This window comes from Diachasmimorpha longicaudata, chromosome 3 (genome assembly GCF_034640455.1).
Source record: "Diachasmimorpha longicaudata isolate KC_UGA_2023 chromosome 3, iyDiaLong2, whole genome shotgun sequence".
Lineage (NCBI taxonomy): Eukaryota > Metazoa > Arthropoda > Insecta > Hymenoptera > Braconidae > Diachasmimorpha > Diachasmimorpha longicaudata.
Window position 1 is genome coordinate 10,390,241 of NC_087227.1, and position 16,613 is coordinate 10,406,853.

The 16,613-nt window shown below is 38.3% G+C and overlaps 3 protein-coding genes across 19 annotated transcripts in view; 2 read left to right on the forward strand and 1 right to left on the reverse strand.

Moving 5' to 3' along the window:
• LOC135160704 (uncharacterized) overlaps positions 1-5,305 on the reverse strand; it is a 44,591-nt gene extending 39,286 nt beyond the window's left edge. For all 15 annotated transcript variants that reach the window (XM_064117556.1, XM_064117558.1, XM_064117555.1 and 12 more), the window contains exon 1: positions 4,479-5,305. The gene's annotated coding sequence lies outside the window, so the exon portion shown is untranslated. The remainder of the gene's footprint in view (positions 1-4,478) is intronic.
• Positions 1-16,613, forward strand: part of Sprt (sprite) — a 73,088-nt gene that overhangs the window by 42,948 nt on the left and 13,527 nt on the right. For 2 of the 3 annotated variants that reach the window (XM_064117540.1, XM_064117542.1), the window contains exon 1: positions 8,948-9,102. The exons of the other annotated variant lie outside the window; for it this stretch is intronic. The gene's annotated coding sequence lies outside the window, so the exon portion shown is untranslated. Of the gene's footprint in view, positions 1-8,947; positions 9,103-16,613 lie in introns of those variants that run through there. 3 annotated transcript variants of the gene reach the window in all.
• On the forward strand, positions 9,112-10,882 carry LOC135160712 (meiosis-specific nuclear structural protein 1-like). Its single transcript, XM_064117572.1, has one exon. The coding sequence runs from the start codon at positions 9,137-9,139 to the stop codon at positions 10,286-10,288; it is 1,152 nt and encodes a 383-aa protein (XP_063973642.1). The 5' UTR covers positions 9,112-9,136; the 3' UTR covers positions 10,289-10,882.

Below are 16,613 nucleotides of genomic sequence, written 5' to 3' on the forward strand. Positions count from 1 at the left end.
TTACGTCGGAAATCTGAGTGAGTTATTCGTCCAACGCAATATCGTACTGTTGGCATTTTTAATCCCCTGAGATAAAAGAAGTACAAGCCACCAGAACATTGAAGGGCACCACCAGAGACAATGAACAGATGAGACCAAATCCCTGAGGATTTTTTTCACGTGGAATATTGGAGTTATCCTGGAATCCTTTGCATTACAATGTCCTCCGTGTCTGTGACACAATTCCTGTGTGACCGATAATCAATTACAATGGTAATTTGGTGGGTAATTGGCATTGGATTAGCCCCTGCGAGCCGTAGGGTCCTACAAGCCATGTCTGCACGGCTCACCTAATTCTCGCCGTAACCACTTTTTTTCGACACCCTCTTACTCACTGATAATTCCATTATCAACCCTTATTGGTCACCCTCCGACGACTTTGGTCACCTCTACAAGGAAAGCAGTCGGTTTTCGTTTGAAAAAAATTGTAGTCCGAAGATCTTTTCGGCTCATAAAAAAGATATTCCAAGAAATCTTCGGAGAAATCTTCCATAGGTTTCGGGAATGTCTCAGTATTCGGGATAGAAGGGATGTAAGTGTGGTCTTCATCAACCTTGAATTATTTACATTGGGAACCGATGTCTCCGGATGAAACGGTCTATTTCAGTTAGCGGATGGTTGAAGTAATGTTTCGAACTGCTCGAGGTCCGATGGAATGCGTCAATCGAATGAAGATAAATATAGTGTCAAAATTTATTAGAATCGAGTTAGGGTCGGTCGGATTCCGCAGGGCCAACCAATCTATTTCTTTCGTTAGAAAAAAAATGTCAAAAATAAATTCGCTGTATCATAATAATTTAGTAACTTATGAAGGGGAACCGACAGTTTTACTAAAAATAATAGCAATTTCCGGGGCAACTGAATTGCTATAATTTCGAGGAATTTATTCCCAATTTCCTCTGAATTAACAAGACACCAGTCGGCAAATTTGCGAACACTTCACTCACTTCCGCCTGTTTTCTGTCAACGCCAGACTATCCCAACTCAGATGGGGAAAAGTACTATCTTCGTACTCGTCGGCCGTCGGTTTCAACTTGCCAAATTCAACTTTACGACAGTTCCTCGGTGAACTCTGAATTATTTAGGTCTGAAAGCGAATGAGTTTTCTACTGAGGATCGATACCCTACATCAAGTGATAGAACTGTACAATTACAATCCCAAAGCAGGAGCTCACTCTCCGGAAATTATATTTTTCACTCAAATTTCTTTCAATAAATTCATCCCTGGCTTCTCACGCCCTCTGCACTAATTTAAAATTGTTATTCGACTCACGATTAATTATTAGGCGCCATTGAAACTTAGGTGAACCTGTTGGCTGTAATAATGAAGATAATTACTTTGCAGGAGAGTGGATCTCAAACATTCAATAAAAATTTCATGACTCTGACGTGCTATTCCCACATCGCTTCACTAAAGTTTGAAATTTGTTTTTCAAACATTAACCTGGAGTTCGGGCCATATTTAATGATCCCCCGAGATCGATTCACTTCTTTTTAAAGTCGACGTACTGAGGAAGAAGTTATCGCTAAGGTCACTAGCCAACTGCGGAGTTTTTTTTTGTTTCTTCGATGGATCAATTGAGTGCAGCTTTTCCAGAAGAATTTCGTGCTTCGGTTTTACCATTCCACCAATGGAAAGACTTCTCCTTTCAAGTATCGATGACAATGGTACTATTTGTGGTACTGAACTTCAAAGAATATTTACCGCGGGTAATTTGAGGCGCACAGAGGTAATTTATTAAGAGGAATTTATTTATTTATTGAAATAAGAAGACTTAAGACGTCGGAAAATCTTTCTTTGAGATTCTATGATTGGCCGTTTAATTGGTCTCTGTGTAGGGTATCAAATTACTTGAAGTATTCACTGAATATGATAAAATGTATATCTTGATAAGATTAAGTAGAAACGGAAATAATTAATAAATATGTTAAATAGTGCGGACACTCCACTATGGAGAATCCATGAAATTGTAATCTCGCGATTCTGCTATTAATTAGTGTTAATGATTAATTTCCACTATTTCAGACCGTTAAATAATTGATTAAATAATAACTTTTGGGGCTTCATAATGTCATCCATTATGCAGCCGTTGTTTACTTCGTAAATAACTGTAATCCGACTAATCCACGATTCAATCACATTTTATGTAATGACTGGATATTATAATTGTTTTTGGTTCATCACTTTGGACAGAATAAATTTCTTCATGACATATGATTTAAAGTTGTGGGAAATCGTCGGGTTAAAATTCGTACATAAGACTTATGTCGTCCTATTCAGGTCACTAACGTTCTATCAGTGATTACAATTTGCACTGTTCGCTGTTCGGAGGATACGATATGGATTTATCCTTTACCCTATATACCCTATATACAGTATAGGAGATACATGATGGCGGTAAAGGAAGAATAGAAAGATCCAACAAAAGATATGAACTTAATCGAAGAAATTTCAGAAGACGACTCCCCAACACGATAAGATTGCTGGAAAAATTGTTTCAATTTCTCCTCTGGTTATCTTAATTATGAGAAAATAAGTTGCTATGGAAAGAACTGGGGAATAGGTCGGTCTCACAATGAAAATTAATAAAAAAATGGAGTCATTTGATGTACCCGTACACGAAGAGTTGCGATAAAGTTGAGAGAAATGGTTTGTACTTACTGCAATGTATAATTTTAGAACTCCAGTGCAGTAATTATAGCAGTGGTAGTTACTTTTAATGTTCGCAGTATATATCCGGATTTTTTACGAATTTATGATTGCAGTATGTACCGATAGTTATCATGCAATATATCAGAATTATAGTTCCGGTTGTAAAGGAAGTGTGACAAAGTGAGACCCGAGAGTTTTTAACGCATAAACGTGACAAGTTTTTATAGTTTGATTCATTAATTACGGAATTGTTTGAAAGATAAGGGATGCTAATAGTCACTGTCTTGGGATATTTCCGGGAAATATTACCGCATATTAGCAATCGGACGAAGAGATCGGGGATTCGATAAGTTTGAAGGAGTCGGTATCGTACGAATGAAAATTTCTTGACATTGGAAAAATTCGTCTTCTAGTCGACGAAATTTCCAATACTGATCCCGGAATTTTCCCTTGTCCGTTGCTTTCCACCCCCTTTTCCGCATTAGCACGACGATTTTCGCGGGGAATTTTCCTCCGCATATATCGCATTCTGCCGATATGTCGAACGCGCAATTTGAACTCAGGAATTGCTCTGGTGTCTGGGTTTCCATGATTTTCGTTATCAAATATGCGATGGAATCATATAGAAAATATTCTCCCCCTTTACTTTTCAGAAAAATGTATAGTCTCGCTTGTCGTGTAAAAATTGTGTCATCAGCATCTCTCGTTAGATAAGAAGAACTTCTTGCAATTTCAGAATTTTCTATGTTATCTTCCAAGTAAAACTTTCTTCGCTTATCCTTGATGCACTGATCATCCGAAAGAAACTTCGTTCACTATTTCTCAGGAAGTGAACCCATCATTTTGATGATATGAAAAAAATTATAATTTTTTTTCATTCCCAACACATTTGAGTTGTTAATTAGTTTTGGGGGAAGTTGAAGAAATCAATATTTCCATATAGCCATTCAATTGGAGGTGGAACTGCGTAAAATGGACAGCTCATCACGAAAATTGATCAACATGAGGTTTTTCAATTAATGGAAATGCAAAAAAATACAACGAGAAGTCAATTTACAGATTTTAAATCTAATAAATCCTTCAATTAAATTAATTTTTTCCTTTTACACTTTTGTGAAATATTCTGGTTTTTATTACTGATGAGGATTTACAATTAAATTAGCAGTGACCATGTGGTGGCATTTCCAGAGTAAAATAAAAACAAATTAATCAATAGGGATACGATTCAATTTAGCCCCCTTTGATAATCAACTCCGAATTATTCAGTTCTCGAATAAGTGGAATTGTTGCCAATACCACAGTGACCAGAAATGCTAACGCAACAGATGGAACCTCATCCAGCTTCAATAAGTTTCCTTGAAATGGCCCTTCAAAAGTATTCAGTGACATCGTAAAAATCTCCCTCCTGTGTCGTGTTTTTCCACGACTAACGAAGCCGAGATAAATTTTCAAAGAAATATCTCCCAGTTTCGCATTCTATGGGGACAGGCAAAGGAAAACACGAGAGAGATACCGTAAAGAAACTGATAAAATTACAAATAGCACTTTATTCCCTGGGGCAAATGTGCTGAACTTTCTCAGTTTCAATGAAATAAAAGTGTTTATGAATCATTTGCACTTTTAAAAGTCGAACACAGTGTCTGGTGAATCATAAAATCAGCCCTTAACAGAACATTTCATTTCACTTTCATTTTAGAAAGAACTGATCAGAGATCAGTTCATCGCCCACTCCAGTCGGCGAAAATCTCCACTAATTTTATCAAATCTCAGGTTATTTCCAACTTACCCCTATTCTCGGTATCTCCACCCAGTGTCATTAGTCAGGGCGACGCGAATAAGCCAGAGAATCCCATCCACCGACTCCGCAATAAATCTCCTGTCTTACTCTAGCCGGTCCAAACCTTCTACGATGTTTTCTTCATTTTTTGCACTTCCAAGGACTCGTTTTGTACGAAAGCCCGGAAGCATATCTCGTTGAGAGCACTCGTACGCCGATGTATTTCTCAATTTTTCATCTCTCCGTAAATTGCCACGAGTTCTCAGAGACTAAAAAACCAAAAAATAACAGCAAAAAAAAATCAGCGAAATATCTCGAATTGTCCAAAATTTTCAAAATAAACAATTCACTCCACGAATTTAATCCTCTCGAGCACAATAATGCGTGAAATATCACTTGTTGCAACTGAGATAAACTAAAATCACTAATACTCGTCACTAATTCACCGCATGATCGATTTTACCGTCGATTAACCGTCATTTTTCATTTTGTTATTTCGTGTTGAATGAAAGACGAGAAATTAATACACTTTGACGGATTTATTTTCTTCCCTCCATCCGATTATCATCGGTGCGATGGTTCACTCTTAACTGACAGCTTCTGTAATTCAATATTCGAGGGAATTGCGGAGTAAAATCGCGGAGAGGATTAATGCTCGATAATTCAGCCACACCAGCAAATGTCAGTCAAATTGAAGGGGCGATCGAGTAGTTGAAGTATTTAAAAATTTATTTTATTTGTTGTGATTGAGGATTTTTATTTTGAACAGCGGTGATAACGCGGAGCATCAAATATACAAACGCATGGAGCGGCTGAAGCGCTGGTACTGAAGCTCTTCACGGTAGGGGCTTACCCCCAGCCGTGGACCTGGGGGGTGGAACTCGGGTGGCGTCGAGTGCCCGGGCTCGACGACGCGCGGAGCCACACGTTTCACCGTCATGTTGGTATTTAAGTTTTGGTTTAATTAAGATTAGAATTATTAACGCCAGAGGAATTATGAGATTGAATAAATTTAGAAAAACATTATGTTATTTATTTATGAAGGTTCCGGAATTTACTTGGAACAAAGCAAGATCTTGATCATGAGAAATTTATTTCGTTCAATTCGTCTTCGTTTCCGACGAATTTATCATGATTTTCAATTCATACAACGTCGCCTACCCTTCATCAGACAATTTAATATAAATTTGTTGACAAAGTGGTCTTTCTTAATATTTACCAACGTTTCTCCCTGTGGGAGCCGCGATAGTTCATCGGATTCGGGTGAGTGTAGCGGAAAATTGAATCATCTTCAACGTCATAAATTCCAGGTTGATGTAAATGAATCTCTATACCTTCGCATGCGATAAAAAATGTACAAAAGGAATTTCTGTTGAACAAACACAGCTCATAGCTCATAACATAGGAGAGTGCTTCGGGGGAGTCACTTGTCCTGGACTAGTGTCTCCGCGTTTATCGTGGAGATTTTCAAGTGGATTCTCTGAATGACGACAACCCCATATTCGGGTCAAGCCTCGGCAATAGCTGAAATATATGTTTTCCCTCCCGTCGGGGTGGAAGCATTACTATTTTACGTCTGTCCCTTCGGCTTGACCCGTCCAAGAGATATTTACAATATTGTACCTTGCAAAGTTGTGACTCTAACGACAGATTTTTCTATTCCAAATGCAATTAGGAGTTGACCAGTTGTCAAAAACGATCAACAATTTTAATTTAGTGGCACTGGGCTCCAGTGATTGACGTTCAATCTTTCTGCTGACCCCAATCTTTCCTCCGCCAAAAAAAACAGCAATGAAATAAACATTTGTAAGTGGACTGTAGGTAAAACTTTCGCTTGAGTTGCCTTTGTCGATTGTTAATGGACAGTACCATTCCAATTATGCAACAGGGCATTTAATTGGATTTCCGAGCTCCACTAGTAAAATCGATCTGTATACCGTGGACGACGTGCACGCACAAGGATAACAAAGTTAATGTTGAGCCCTGATAAAGCTCTTTTGAAGTTCGTTCCGCCAATGGTACAACTAATTTTTTCCCTGTTGGCAACACATCACAGTATTTTTGTATGACCTCCCATCAGGATGACGGGATTGGGCCGAGGGTTGGGTCAAACTCGCGGCCGACACGACCGATCATGGCCAGCGCTCAATCGAACCTCAGTTAATTATTGTTTTTTTTTGTTCATCTGGAAAAATATTTATCATCACGAGGAAAGGAAAAATATTTAGCTTCACAATGGGGAATATTATTTGTGCTGTGACTGCTAATATAATTCTGAACGAAATTATTGATAACTGTGACTCCGCATATTCCGGAACATATAATTTTGAACTTGGGATTCCCCGGATATTTTCCGGTCATTGTAATGCTTTACGATAGGTGCGTTAATGCACAGTGTCACGCAAACGTTCGGAATTTGGACAGAAGCGAATGTCACGCATATTTTACCGGAGGCGATACATCAAAATATTATTCTGACGATCCATCATAGGTTTAAATGACAAATTCTTCATCAACATAGCTATCTATTTTTCCATTTAACAAAAATGGAAGAATTTGTCAAATTTTCCATTTGTTACTAGAAATACTCAAAACTTTCTCTTGATTTTTTAAATTATGCGGAGACGAAACGATCGCGGGAAAATTAAATTATGTTATCGTATCGAATCTTCGACTGAAATCGTCTTTTGCATATAATTGAATAATTTTTAATCTGTGTTTAATGTACTGAAGAGCAATAAATACTGTCTGGTGAATCAGAATAGAGTAAAAGCTCAGTGTTTGTCTTCTGTTGTTTGCGATCACGTGACTTTTACGATTCAACTGCACTGTAGCTGTGCTTCACGGAGAGAACGTGTGTAAATATAAATTATTTTGCAACTGAGATCTGTGATAATTGCTGTGTTTTACCTCTTCAAACCCGCACTCGTCCCCAAACCACAATTACAATTAAACCAAAGAGTGCATTTACGTTGTGCCACACAAACCACAAGCCAGATATCATTCTCATTGTTATTACAACATTAGAGCATACCGTAATGTGGCCTCTGAAAGCCGCCATCAAGTGGATGAAAAGCAATTTATTCTGAAATTGACGAGACCAAGAGAACAAGTAAAATGGGTTAGTGAACTGGGCTTTTTTCACGGGCCGAAACGAGATGGGACGTTTTCAGGTCAGGATCTTGAAAGCTCTTCCGGATATTGAGCGTTTGTCGAGATAAAATAAAGAGCGAGAAAGCTCTATGTACTAGCTCTAGGTACTGCAAAGTTTGCAAGTGGAACTATATTCAGGAATTGAATAAACCTACCGCGAAATCATCCAGATTGAATTCTCCCTTATCCATAAGGGATTTACCATTTGACTCTGATATTCCCAGAGATAACAATAAAATATGCGATTAAATAAACTCAAAATAAACTCGTCAACATAAAAAAACGAATTTTTTTCCTCCAATTTTGCCCGGAATGTCCTGTGAAAGCCGTCAGTTTCGCAATTTCCCCTTAATATTTCCTTCTGTGTACCCCACTAGGGGATGGGGTGAACACGAAGGGCTTAATGTTGGCCTGTGGTGACCGTAAAAATTCCAATTTTTGCTTTCGCATCGCGGGATAAAATACAAATCTGGCGTTTCCCCTCGGGTGGGCGGTACATGCACGTCCTTTTCCACTGAATATTTCAACGCGCAATCGTCATATTGGTCAGTCGTAATAATCTCGAATCCATGAAAACACCGGACTGCGATGTACCTATCAATAGTTGAGTGAATCGGTGGCTTAATATTATCAATCGCTCACACCTTTTATGTCTATGTGGTCAATATTTACCGGTAGAGTTCGTAAAAATCCGTTCACCATAGAAAAACATGGCTGAAAGATTGCGCTCATTCGCGTGATGAATGTGATTCAGGTATATCTCGTTCATAAATTGCAGACATAAACATAAAACACAGGATGAGAGGTAACCGTTGGCAGAGGACTTTTGGTACCGGCGTTATATCGTATTTTCATATGAAATATGTGGGAAACACCAAGGTGTTTATTAGAGGCACCATTATTATTTGATGGAACTGGCCGTTTCGACACATAATTCCTAATTATAATTATGCGAATTCAATACGCTGATGGCGTGAATGTTTATGTGTAGCCGCAAATCCCCATCATCATTTTCACACTTTTCAATCCCAGACTCCCAGAGCAAGAGGCCCCCCTCCGTGGGCCCGATGATCCTCTGGATTTTCTCGAAACTTAATTAGTCAACAATCTAATTTCAAATGACTGAATTATTTCTCCTGCCAGTGTTATAACAACAGACTTTAATTTCGTCGTCCCTTCGGCCCATTTTCTCCCAACGGAACTAATAATTATTTCCCCTGGATAAGTGCGCGCGCCGCTTCACCCCACCCCAGTGTACCGCTAAGGCCCCGCATGGGACGTCCCCACCCGCTGGGCCGTGAGCCGCAAAGCCGGTTAGTCGGTCCCACATCGTCGTATTGTCAACATCACTAAAAAGAGAAATTTTGTATTTGTTCTGTGTCATTCTCACACTTCAGTGCAATTCATTCAGTGTTTTGTGTTGATTCTCGAGTGTGTAAACATTATTCGGAATAACCACCTTCAAGGAGACCGGCCCAAGGTAGGAAAATTCAGTATCTCTAAGATAATCAACAATGTCGGGCAAATCATTAGAAAAGTTGCATTACCGTGATTGCAACAGAGAGTCTGTCGAGGAATTGGCAAATCTCGAGGCGCAATTTCGTAATGCGTATGTGTTAAAAGCCCTCGAGGCTCAAATTGCCGAGAAAGAGGCAGATCGCATTGCGCAAGAGGCCCGCGATAAGTTATCGAAACGAGTGTTGACACTTCACGATGAAAAAACAATCGAGGAGGAGGTGGCGAGAAAAAATGCCGCATCAAAAAATCGCGAGGACTACAAATTAATTCTCGAGGAGCAAATGGAATCGAAGATTCTTGAAAAATTATGTCAAGAAGATATTGATAAGAGAGAGCGGCAGATACTAATCGAGGTGGACAGAATAATCGACGAGGAGTATGAATGTACGAGAGTAATGAGGCGTAATCAACTTGCTGAGACATTGAGACGTGAGCGTTTAATTTTCGAGGAGATGCGTGAGATAAAACGCACGAAGGAAATTGAGATTGAGGCAATAGCTGTTGAGAAGCAGCAGAAGTACCTTGATGAGGTTGAGGAGAGGTCAGTGAATATGAGAAAATTGCGAGAAGATCAGCAGAGGAAACGTGATGCGGTTATTGAAACGGTAGCTAAATTATTTGTGGACACTGGAGCTAGAAAACGGGAGAGGGAATCAGTGATATATGAGTTAATTTCTCAGACCATTAGGCAAGAGTTATTAATCGCTGAGTGTGAGTTCAAGTGCAGAGTGAGAGAGAATAAACGTCAACTTGCTGAAGACCTGAAGGAGCAGATGATATTTTTGGTGGAATCCGAAGCACAGAGTCGTGAACGAGATCGTGTCTTTGCTGATGATGTGATGGCCAAGATAATGGTGGATGAAAGGGTGTCGATATTGACAGCTGAGGCGAGGAGACGAAAACAAATGATTTACAAGAAAGATTTGGAAGAGCTGATAGATGAGAGACGAAGACTTCGGGATGTAGCGGTGGCTGCATTAAAAGCGGAATGGGAGGTGGAGAGGGCGAATGAAGAAATTCGGAGGATGAAGATAAAGGAGGAACGCCAGCGGCTTATTGACGAGCATCTTGGCCAGGTTTCCACGCACCTCAGGAAGGGGGTCCTGTCAAAGGAAGAGGAAGATCAATTTTTATCGCAAAAATCTTAATCTAGACGAGTTACATATTAGTGGCTTCAACATGTTGAATAATCGATTTTAATAAATTATGAGTATCCTCATTAAGGAGTTTCTTGAGCAGTTATTTGCTGTAAATTTATAATTTCATCGCTGGAAGAGGAAATCGCATCCCTCTTTGGTAATCCCATCTCCTCCCACGATTTTACCATGTTACCATCAATGGGACGATCAGGGCGATAATCTCACGAGCACAATTTTGCTGCAACATCCGGTACAATTAGTGCGATCATTATGTAATGGAGATAATTAAATTTTTCCGTCATCGATAAGACTCTAGTCGATCGGTGTATGGTGATGGCGAACGACCATTCAGCTGTATCGGGACCATTTGTTGGGAAAAATGAGCTTTATCTTTCATGGGAGTCAATGGTTTCAAGTGGTACAGGGAAACGCTCTGAGGCGTCGGATAATGACGCCCACCACACCTGTCGACAGGTGTTTATCGGAGTGGTAGAGTAGTTTCGAGGTTCCGGGGAAAGCTTTTCTAAGTAATTGATCCTTACCGAGTGTTTCATTCATTTTTATGCTTGAGAAGGGGTAAATGGAGAGTTATACAAACGATCATTTCCGTTCTGGAAATTGTGTTAAGGGGAAATGTAAAATCTGAATGATTTTTTTTTACTTCAGTCGTGACGAGTGGTAAAATGCATATAATTTAAAATAATTTCCAGTCAGGCCGTTAGAGTAGGGACGGTTCAGGGGGAAATTACTATATTAGTTTTCAGAATCTATGAAATGAAGAATATTTATCTGTAACATAATCGTTTTTCATTCGTTCTGATCTGCATTAAATTCTCGTTGAATTAATAAACCACGAGGGATTCTTTCAACTAGAATTTTCAAACGTCAAAATTTACATCAGTACTCAAGGACTCCCTCGACAATAATAGTCATATTCCCTCCATGCGATGTATTCTATCTATTTTTCAATGAGGTTCATGTCACTCTGTGTAATCAAGTCTTCACTCAATGATCATAATGAAGCATGATTGCTGGTTGTCTCTAGAAAATTACAGCATCGTTTGGGAATCCGCAAATAATGCAATGGATGCACGCGAATAGTACACAGGCTGTCCATTGAAAAAAATAACTCCGAGGAACTTTTCCACCGCTCCATAGTCTTCTCCATTAACTTACCTTTTTTTAACAAGATCATGAATATATAAAAAAATGAAAGTTTTTACAATGAAAAAAATAACGGTCACATACCGTCTGTCGGATAAGGTCGAACCCCTTGTTTGGGGACCGTTTAGTGGCTAAGCGGTTCAAGATGTTCAGTATAAAAAGGTGGATTGGGTGATGGGAGGAATAAAATCAATAAAATTATTATAATAATATTCCAAACGAGGCTCAATTTCTATAAAAGCCATATTATCATATCAGGCTTCGAATACTTTTAACGATTAAACATTAGCAAACGTCTCATCTAGTCTAGTCTAATCCTCCTGTAACCGTTGAATGATTTTTCATTGTATCAATAATTTTTTTTAAAGCCATCCCATTTTTTTTAATCGTGTAAAATATGATCATTCAGTTTTGAAACGTATGTTACTTCGTACTTAAGCAGATGGTGCAAGAGAAGGAAATATTTGCATAGGGACTGTGGGTTCTGTCATTACTGACATTAACGAAGGGCTTTTGGAGGTGATAAATACAAATAAATAAAGAGGGTCTTCTTTCGAATTTATTTGCATATATTTAACCCTCTGACGTGAACCTTCACTGCTATACAACACCTAAGCACGTTTGCTTGTTCCCCCCACCCTGTCTGGGCCAACAAAGTTTGGAAGGATTTTCCCTTCAGAGGGTTGATGGAGCAGAAAAAAATGAAAAATGATGATAGGACGGAATTATAATATTCATGACACTTTTCATGCTGAAATGCGAGATATCAATCCGAAAAAGAGATGTATCACAGATTTTCCAGTTGTCAACTCAAGAACTTTTGTCATCATTCAAATTTACGGTGCGATTTTTCCGTTGTATACCACTGCATGATAATCCAAAATGTCAGAAAGTGTGTGTCTATTTCCGGACACATGAACCAATGGATTTTTTTTTATAATCATAAAATCCTGAATGAAAAGTTCTGTAGTTACCACACGAGGAATTTTCCACTTACCTCATCTGTTGATAAATAATTCCTCCACAATGAAGCGAGACCTGAATAGAATCTACATCTCTGGAATTGATGGAGCCCTGGAACTTCAATGGTCCATAATTTAATCCCATGGAAAAGTCGGCTTTATGAAAGACCGAATTATATTCATAAAGAATAAAAGCTCGAGCCTCTCTCTCCCTCTGGGTGCCTACATCAGTTGTAAAGTGTATATCCTGTGAAAAAGGCACGCAATGTAATTTGTTCGTACTGCACCAGCCCTCTTCATGGCCTTGGTACTCCCCTATGAGTGACTCGTGTATATTCACCTCCTCCCCTGCGTCTATTATTTTTTTTTTAATTTCCTAATCCTTCTACAGGGCTCCGCCTCTTAGACGCGATGCACACCAGGCTTCTCCAGCAATTATTCATGGCTGCATGAATAATGGAATGTCCAGGTCGATGGAATTGCAGTTATGCACATATCATTTTCACCCTTTTTTCAATCTCCTATGTCTTCATACCTTGTGGATGATGACGTGGACATTTGATCTTTTGTCTGCTTCTTATGCTCCATCAGTTTTTTTTTCTAACGGTGATTGAATTAAAGGGTTGTTTGTTCATGGAATAGAATGACAATACTGATTTTTTGCTGATGCCTGGGCTTCGTAATGACACTCGAGGTGAAAAGATCAATCATGGGGATCTGTCCACAGACTAGAATCTATGATAATCCATCAAACTCAACGCACTTTTTGTGAATAGCCTACGATGAAATGATGATTAGTTACGGATATGTACTTCTTTCATTGATGAAAAATGTTGAGTTCTGTCTGTGTTAATCATTAATACAGAATCAGGAAAATAGTTTGATAATAGATTTTTTTTTGACGAATGACATTTGCTACTGGGTGACATTATTATGGAACCATTAATGTACCCTTCAGCCCTCTTTTAGGACGAACATTTCCGCCACTCTAGGCCTTTTTCGTAAGTATTGGCCAGTCCCACCCCCTGTCCAATTAGTGAATAAGTTCGGGTCTAACAAGAGATGGTTATAGTCGAGTTGAATTATTCCAACTGTCTGCCTAAATACCTGAAAAGTGTCTGTCCCTCTCAGGCACATGTCTGAAGTTCTTGGAGATCGATGCTGTATACAGGACTAGTTTCTTCGTCGTCACCACTTGACGTCTCAACAAGATTTACCCATTTTTTTTATGACGCACTTAATTCCTGAGGAATAATAAAAAGTAACAGTGAATGGGAGATCAGTAGCTGAAAATTTACGGTTGATAGTAGCAGGGTACTATTAAACACTAATACATCAAGCATACGAAACAACTTTAACCATCGGGGAGTGAGACCCTTAATTTATGTACCCACGAATCCACTCAAAAGGATAACAGAACGATAGACGATCATTTATTATCCATTCAGACTCCTCGACCCCTCATTCTCGTACTCTCTGCCAATGTGATCCATCCTCGACTGCAGAGTCGTGTACGTTTTCAATTTTTTTTCCTTTGTCATAATCGGTGAAAAAACTTGCCCCATTGTGCCCAGGGTGTGCAGAGCTGTGTTAATGCTCGGGAAGGAGGTTAACGAAATCAAAGGGTGACTTTAGCCCACTGTCTTGTTTGAGGATAACATCAGTACTCTGACTTTTATATCGGGGTTCATCGTATTTAGACGTCAATGCATAAGTGTGAAGGACATTAACATAATGTATTCAGTAGAGACTTTCGTTTGTGATTTTTCATCATTAAAATCATTGTGTACCAGAACAATTGTTTACATTGTTCATTTTTGAGGGAAATATTTTGAATTGAATATGTTTATGATTTGTAAAACAATTTACAAGGAACAAGTTTTGCAAAATACAGGAGAGTTTCGCTTATAACTTGACTGAAAAATGAGACAATGCAACCTTCATTCAATTTTGTGTGAAAGTCTGTGAAGAGACTTACAATGAATTGAATTTGGGAGGCGGTCACTTATTTTTAACGACTATTCTCGTGCTTTAGAATGCGATAAAACATTGAAATTGCATAGCAACAAAATGTTATTCATATCTTCAAGATTTAATACCCAATCCGCTGCATCATAAAATCAAATCAGAATGTTCAACATCGCGTACTGACATTCATATGAAATATTCATGAATAAATTTGTCACATTAGAATAAAATTTATTGTCATCCTGTAACTTCGAATTTATGGCAGGATTGTTACTATCACAAGAGCGATTCTACGTTTATTGTTAGTACTCTATTTTCTACGAGAAATAAAATATGATCTCTGATCAACTCAGTCAGACGAATTTATTATGGCAGCGTGATCTTCAATGTAGGGGGAATCGAGAGGGTGAAAGGTGAAAGATCTCGTGGCACATCATTTCAGAGGGCTAAATGGTTTTCAACTGTGTGGGAGAAAAATACACCATTTTGAATATCACACCGTCGGGTAAACTAGTTCAACCACTTGCGGGTTTTCCGTTTCATTACTGTGAAAAGCCGGTGGCTACGAGGAAACCCATAATAAGATAAAGTTCGTAGGGTAACGGGAACGGTAGTAGCGTTGAAAGCAAACGCAAATATTTTGCAATACCATAAAAAAATACACCCTAAGAAATTTTAGGTAAAAATTAGACCTCCAGGGGGTGAAACGAGGAACGAAGATTACTTTTATCACAACAATTAGCTTCCGAAGTCTAATTTTTCGGACAAAACTTCACCTAAAAAGGGGTTCATTGACATTTTGTCTTTAAAAATTTTTTTAAAGTTCAATGACAGATATAAAGTCTTGTCCAACCAATGGAAAATATTCCTAGCAATGGAATTGATCTAAAAATTCAATTGAAAAAATCATATGGCATAAAGTAAAGCAAAATGATCATCAATATATTTTTTTCCTGAGTAATTGTCATAAATTAGTCCCATAAAATTGAATCCATGAAAAAAAAATCAGCTTTTTTGTTCTATAAGAAAAATATGGAATAATTCTCTCACACGCCATTAACTAAAAGCAAATCATTACGATGAAAAACATTCTACGGGTGTAAATGTACTTTTATGCGAAATTGTTCTGCTGGTATTTCGCAACAAGCCTCAGGTTTTAACCAACATCAATTGCAACAGGAATTTGCGCGTGCAACGAACCAATGCCACAGGCGTATGGCTATAGGCGTAACGAGCTAAGCATCAAATAATCGTTTGTAATGTTTTTATAATGTTATACTATTCGAGTCAAGTTCACGGGTGCGAATATCACATTTGTAATTCAATGTAAAATAAAATCGACTGCATTGATAATTCATTCCTTTGATAACGAGGCAATCATTTTCCGATTACCGTGAAGAATTCATTATAATTGAAAAAATATTCTTCATACGAAGTGAAATATTATTTTTAGTATATAACTTACCGCACCCATTTACTTCGGTGATTTTTACTTGACGACGTAGCACATATTCAGCTGCTCCAGAACATCCCCACATCATTTTTTACTTTTCTTAGTTGATATCGAACTCTTTTCTTTCCCACCCTTCAGACAAAACTGAATTGTGGTAAAATGTGGTGGGGTTTTGTTCAATTTTGATCTTTATGGGTTCCCGGTAGTCGACAGTGTGACCAAAGGTGAAGAAAAATTATGTATCATTTATTATGGCCCGGAGGCGGTCATGAACTGACAGAGATTTTATGTTCAACGTTCGGTTGAAAAAAATCACTCTCCCGAAACAGCCACTTAAAAAATATACCAAAATAATTTTTAATACGTTCCATCATATGAGCTATTACTGTAATTCTCAGTACCCGGGTAGTTAAATCCGTACTGGTCACTGGTTATTACCAATTTGATTTTCCAGATAAAAATTCCAAAGGGGATAAATTGTAGGAGCATTTTTACGGAGAGAAAAAGATTATTTTTACCGAGGAATTAAACTGGGAGAATTTTTTTTCTGGAGGACATTCCTACAAGTCAAGGTGGTCATTCCCAGGTGGTCAATTAACAATTATTAACCTCGTGGAAAACAATATTGTTACAATTGACTTGCGATATATTCGTTGATTATAATTTTTAGTTCATTAAAAAATATGAATTAAAAGCAAATGATGGTAACAATAATTTCATTGTAATCTGTTCACTCGGTTTCACAACTCTATAGCATACAATACTCCATACAATAGCTCTGAATTCC

Bases quoted from the DNA above. Each gene is read 5' to 3' on its own strand.
- LOC135160712 (XM_064117572.1), top strand. From the start codon at position 9,137: ATGTCGGGCAAATCATTAGAAAAGTTGCATTACCGTGATTGCAACAGA.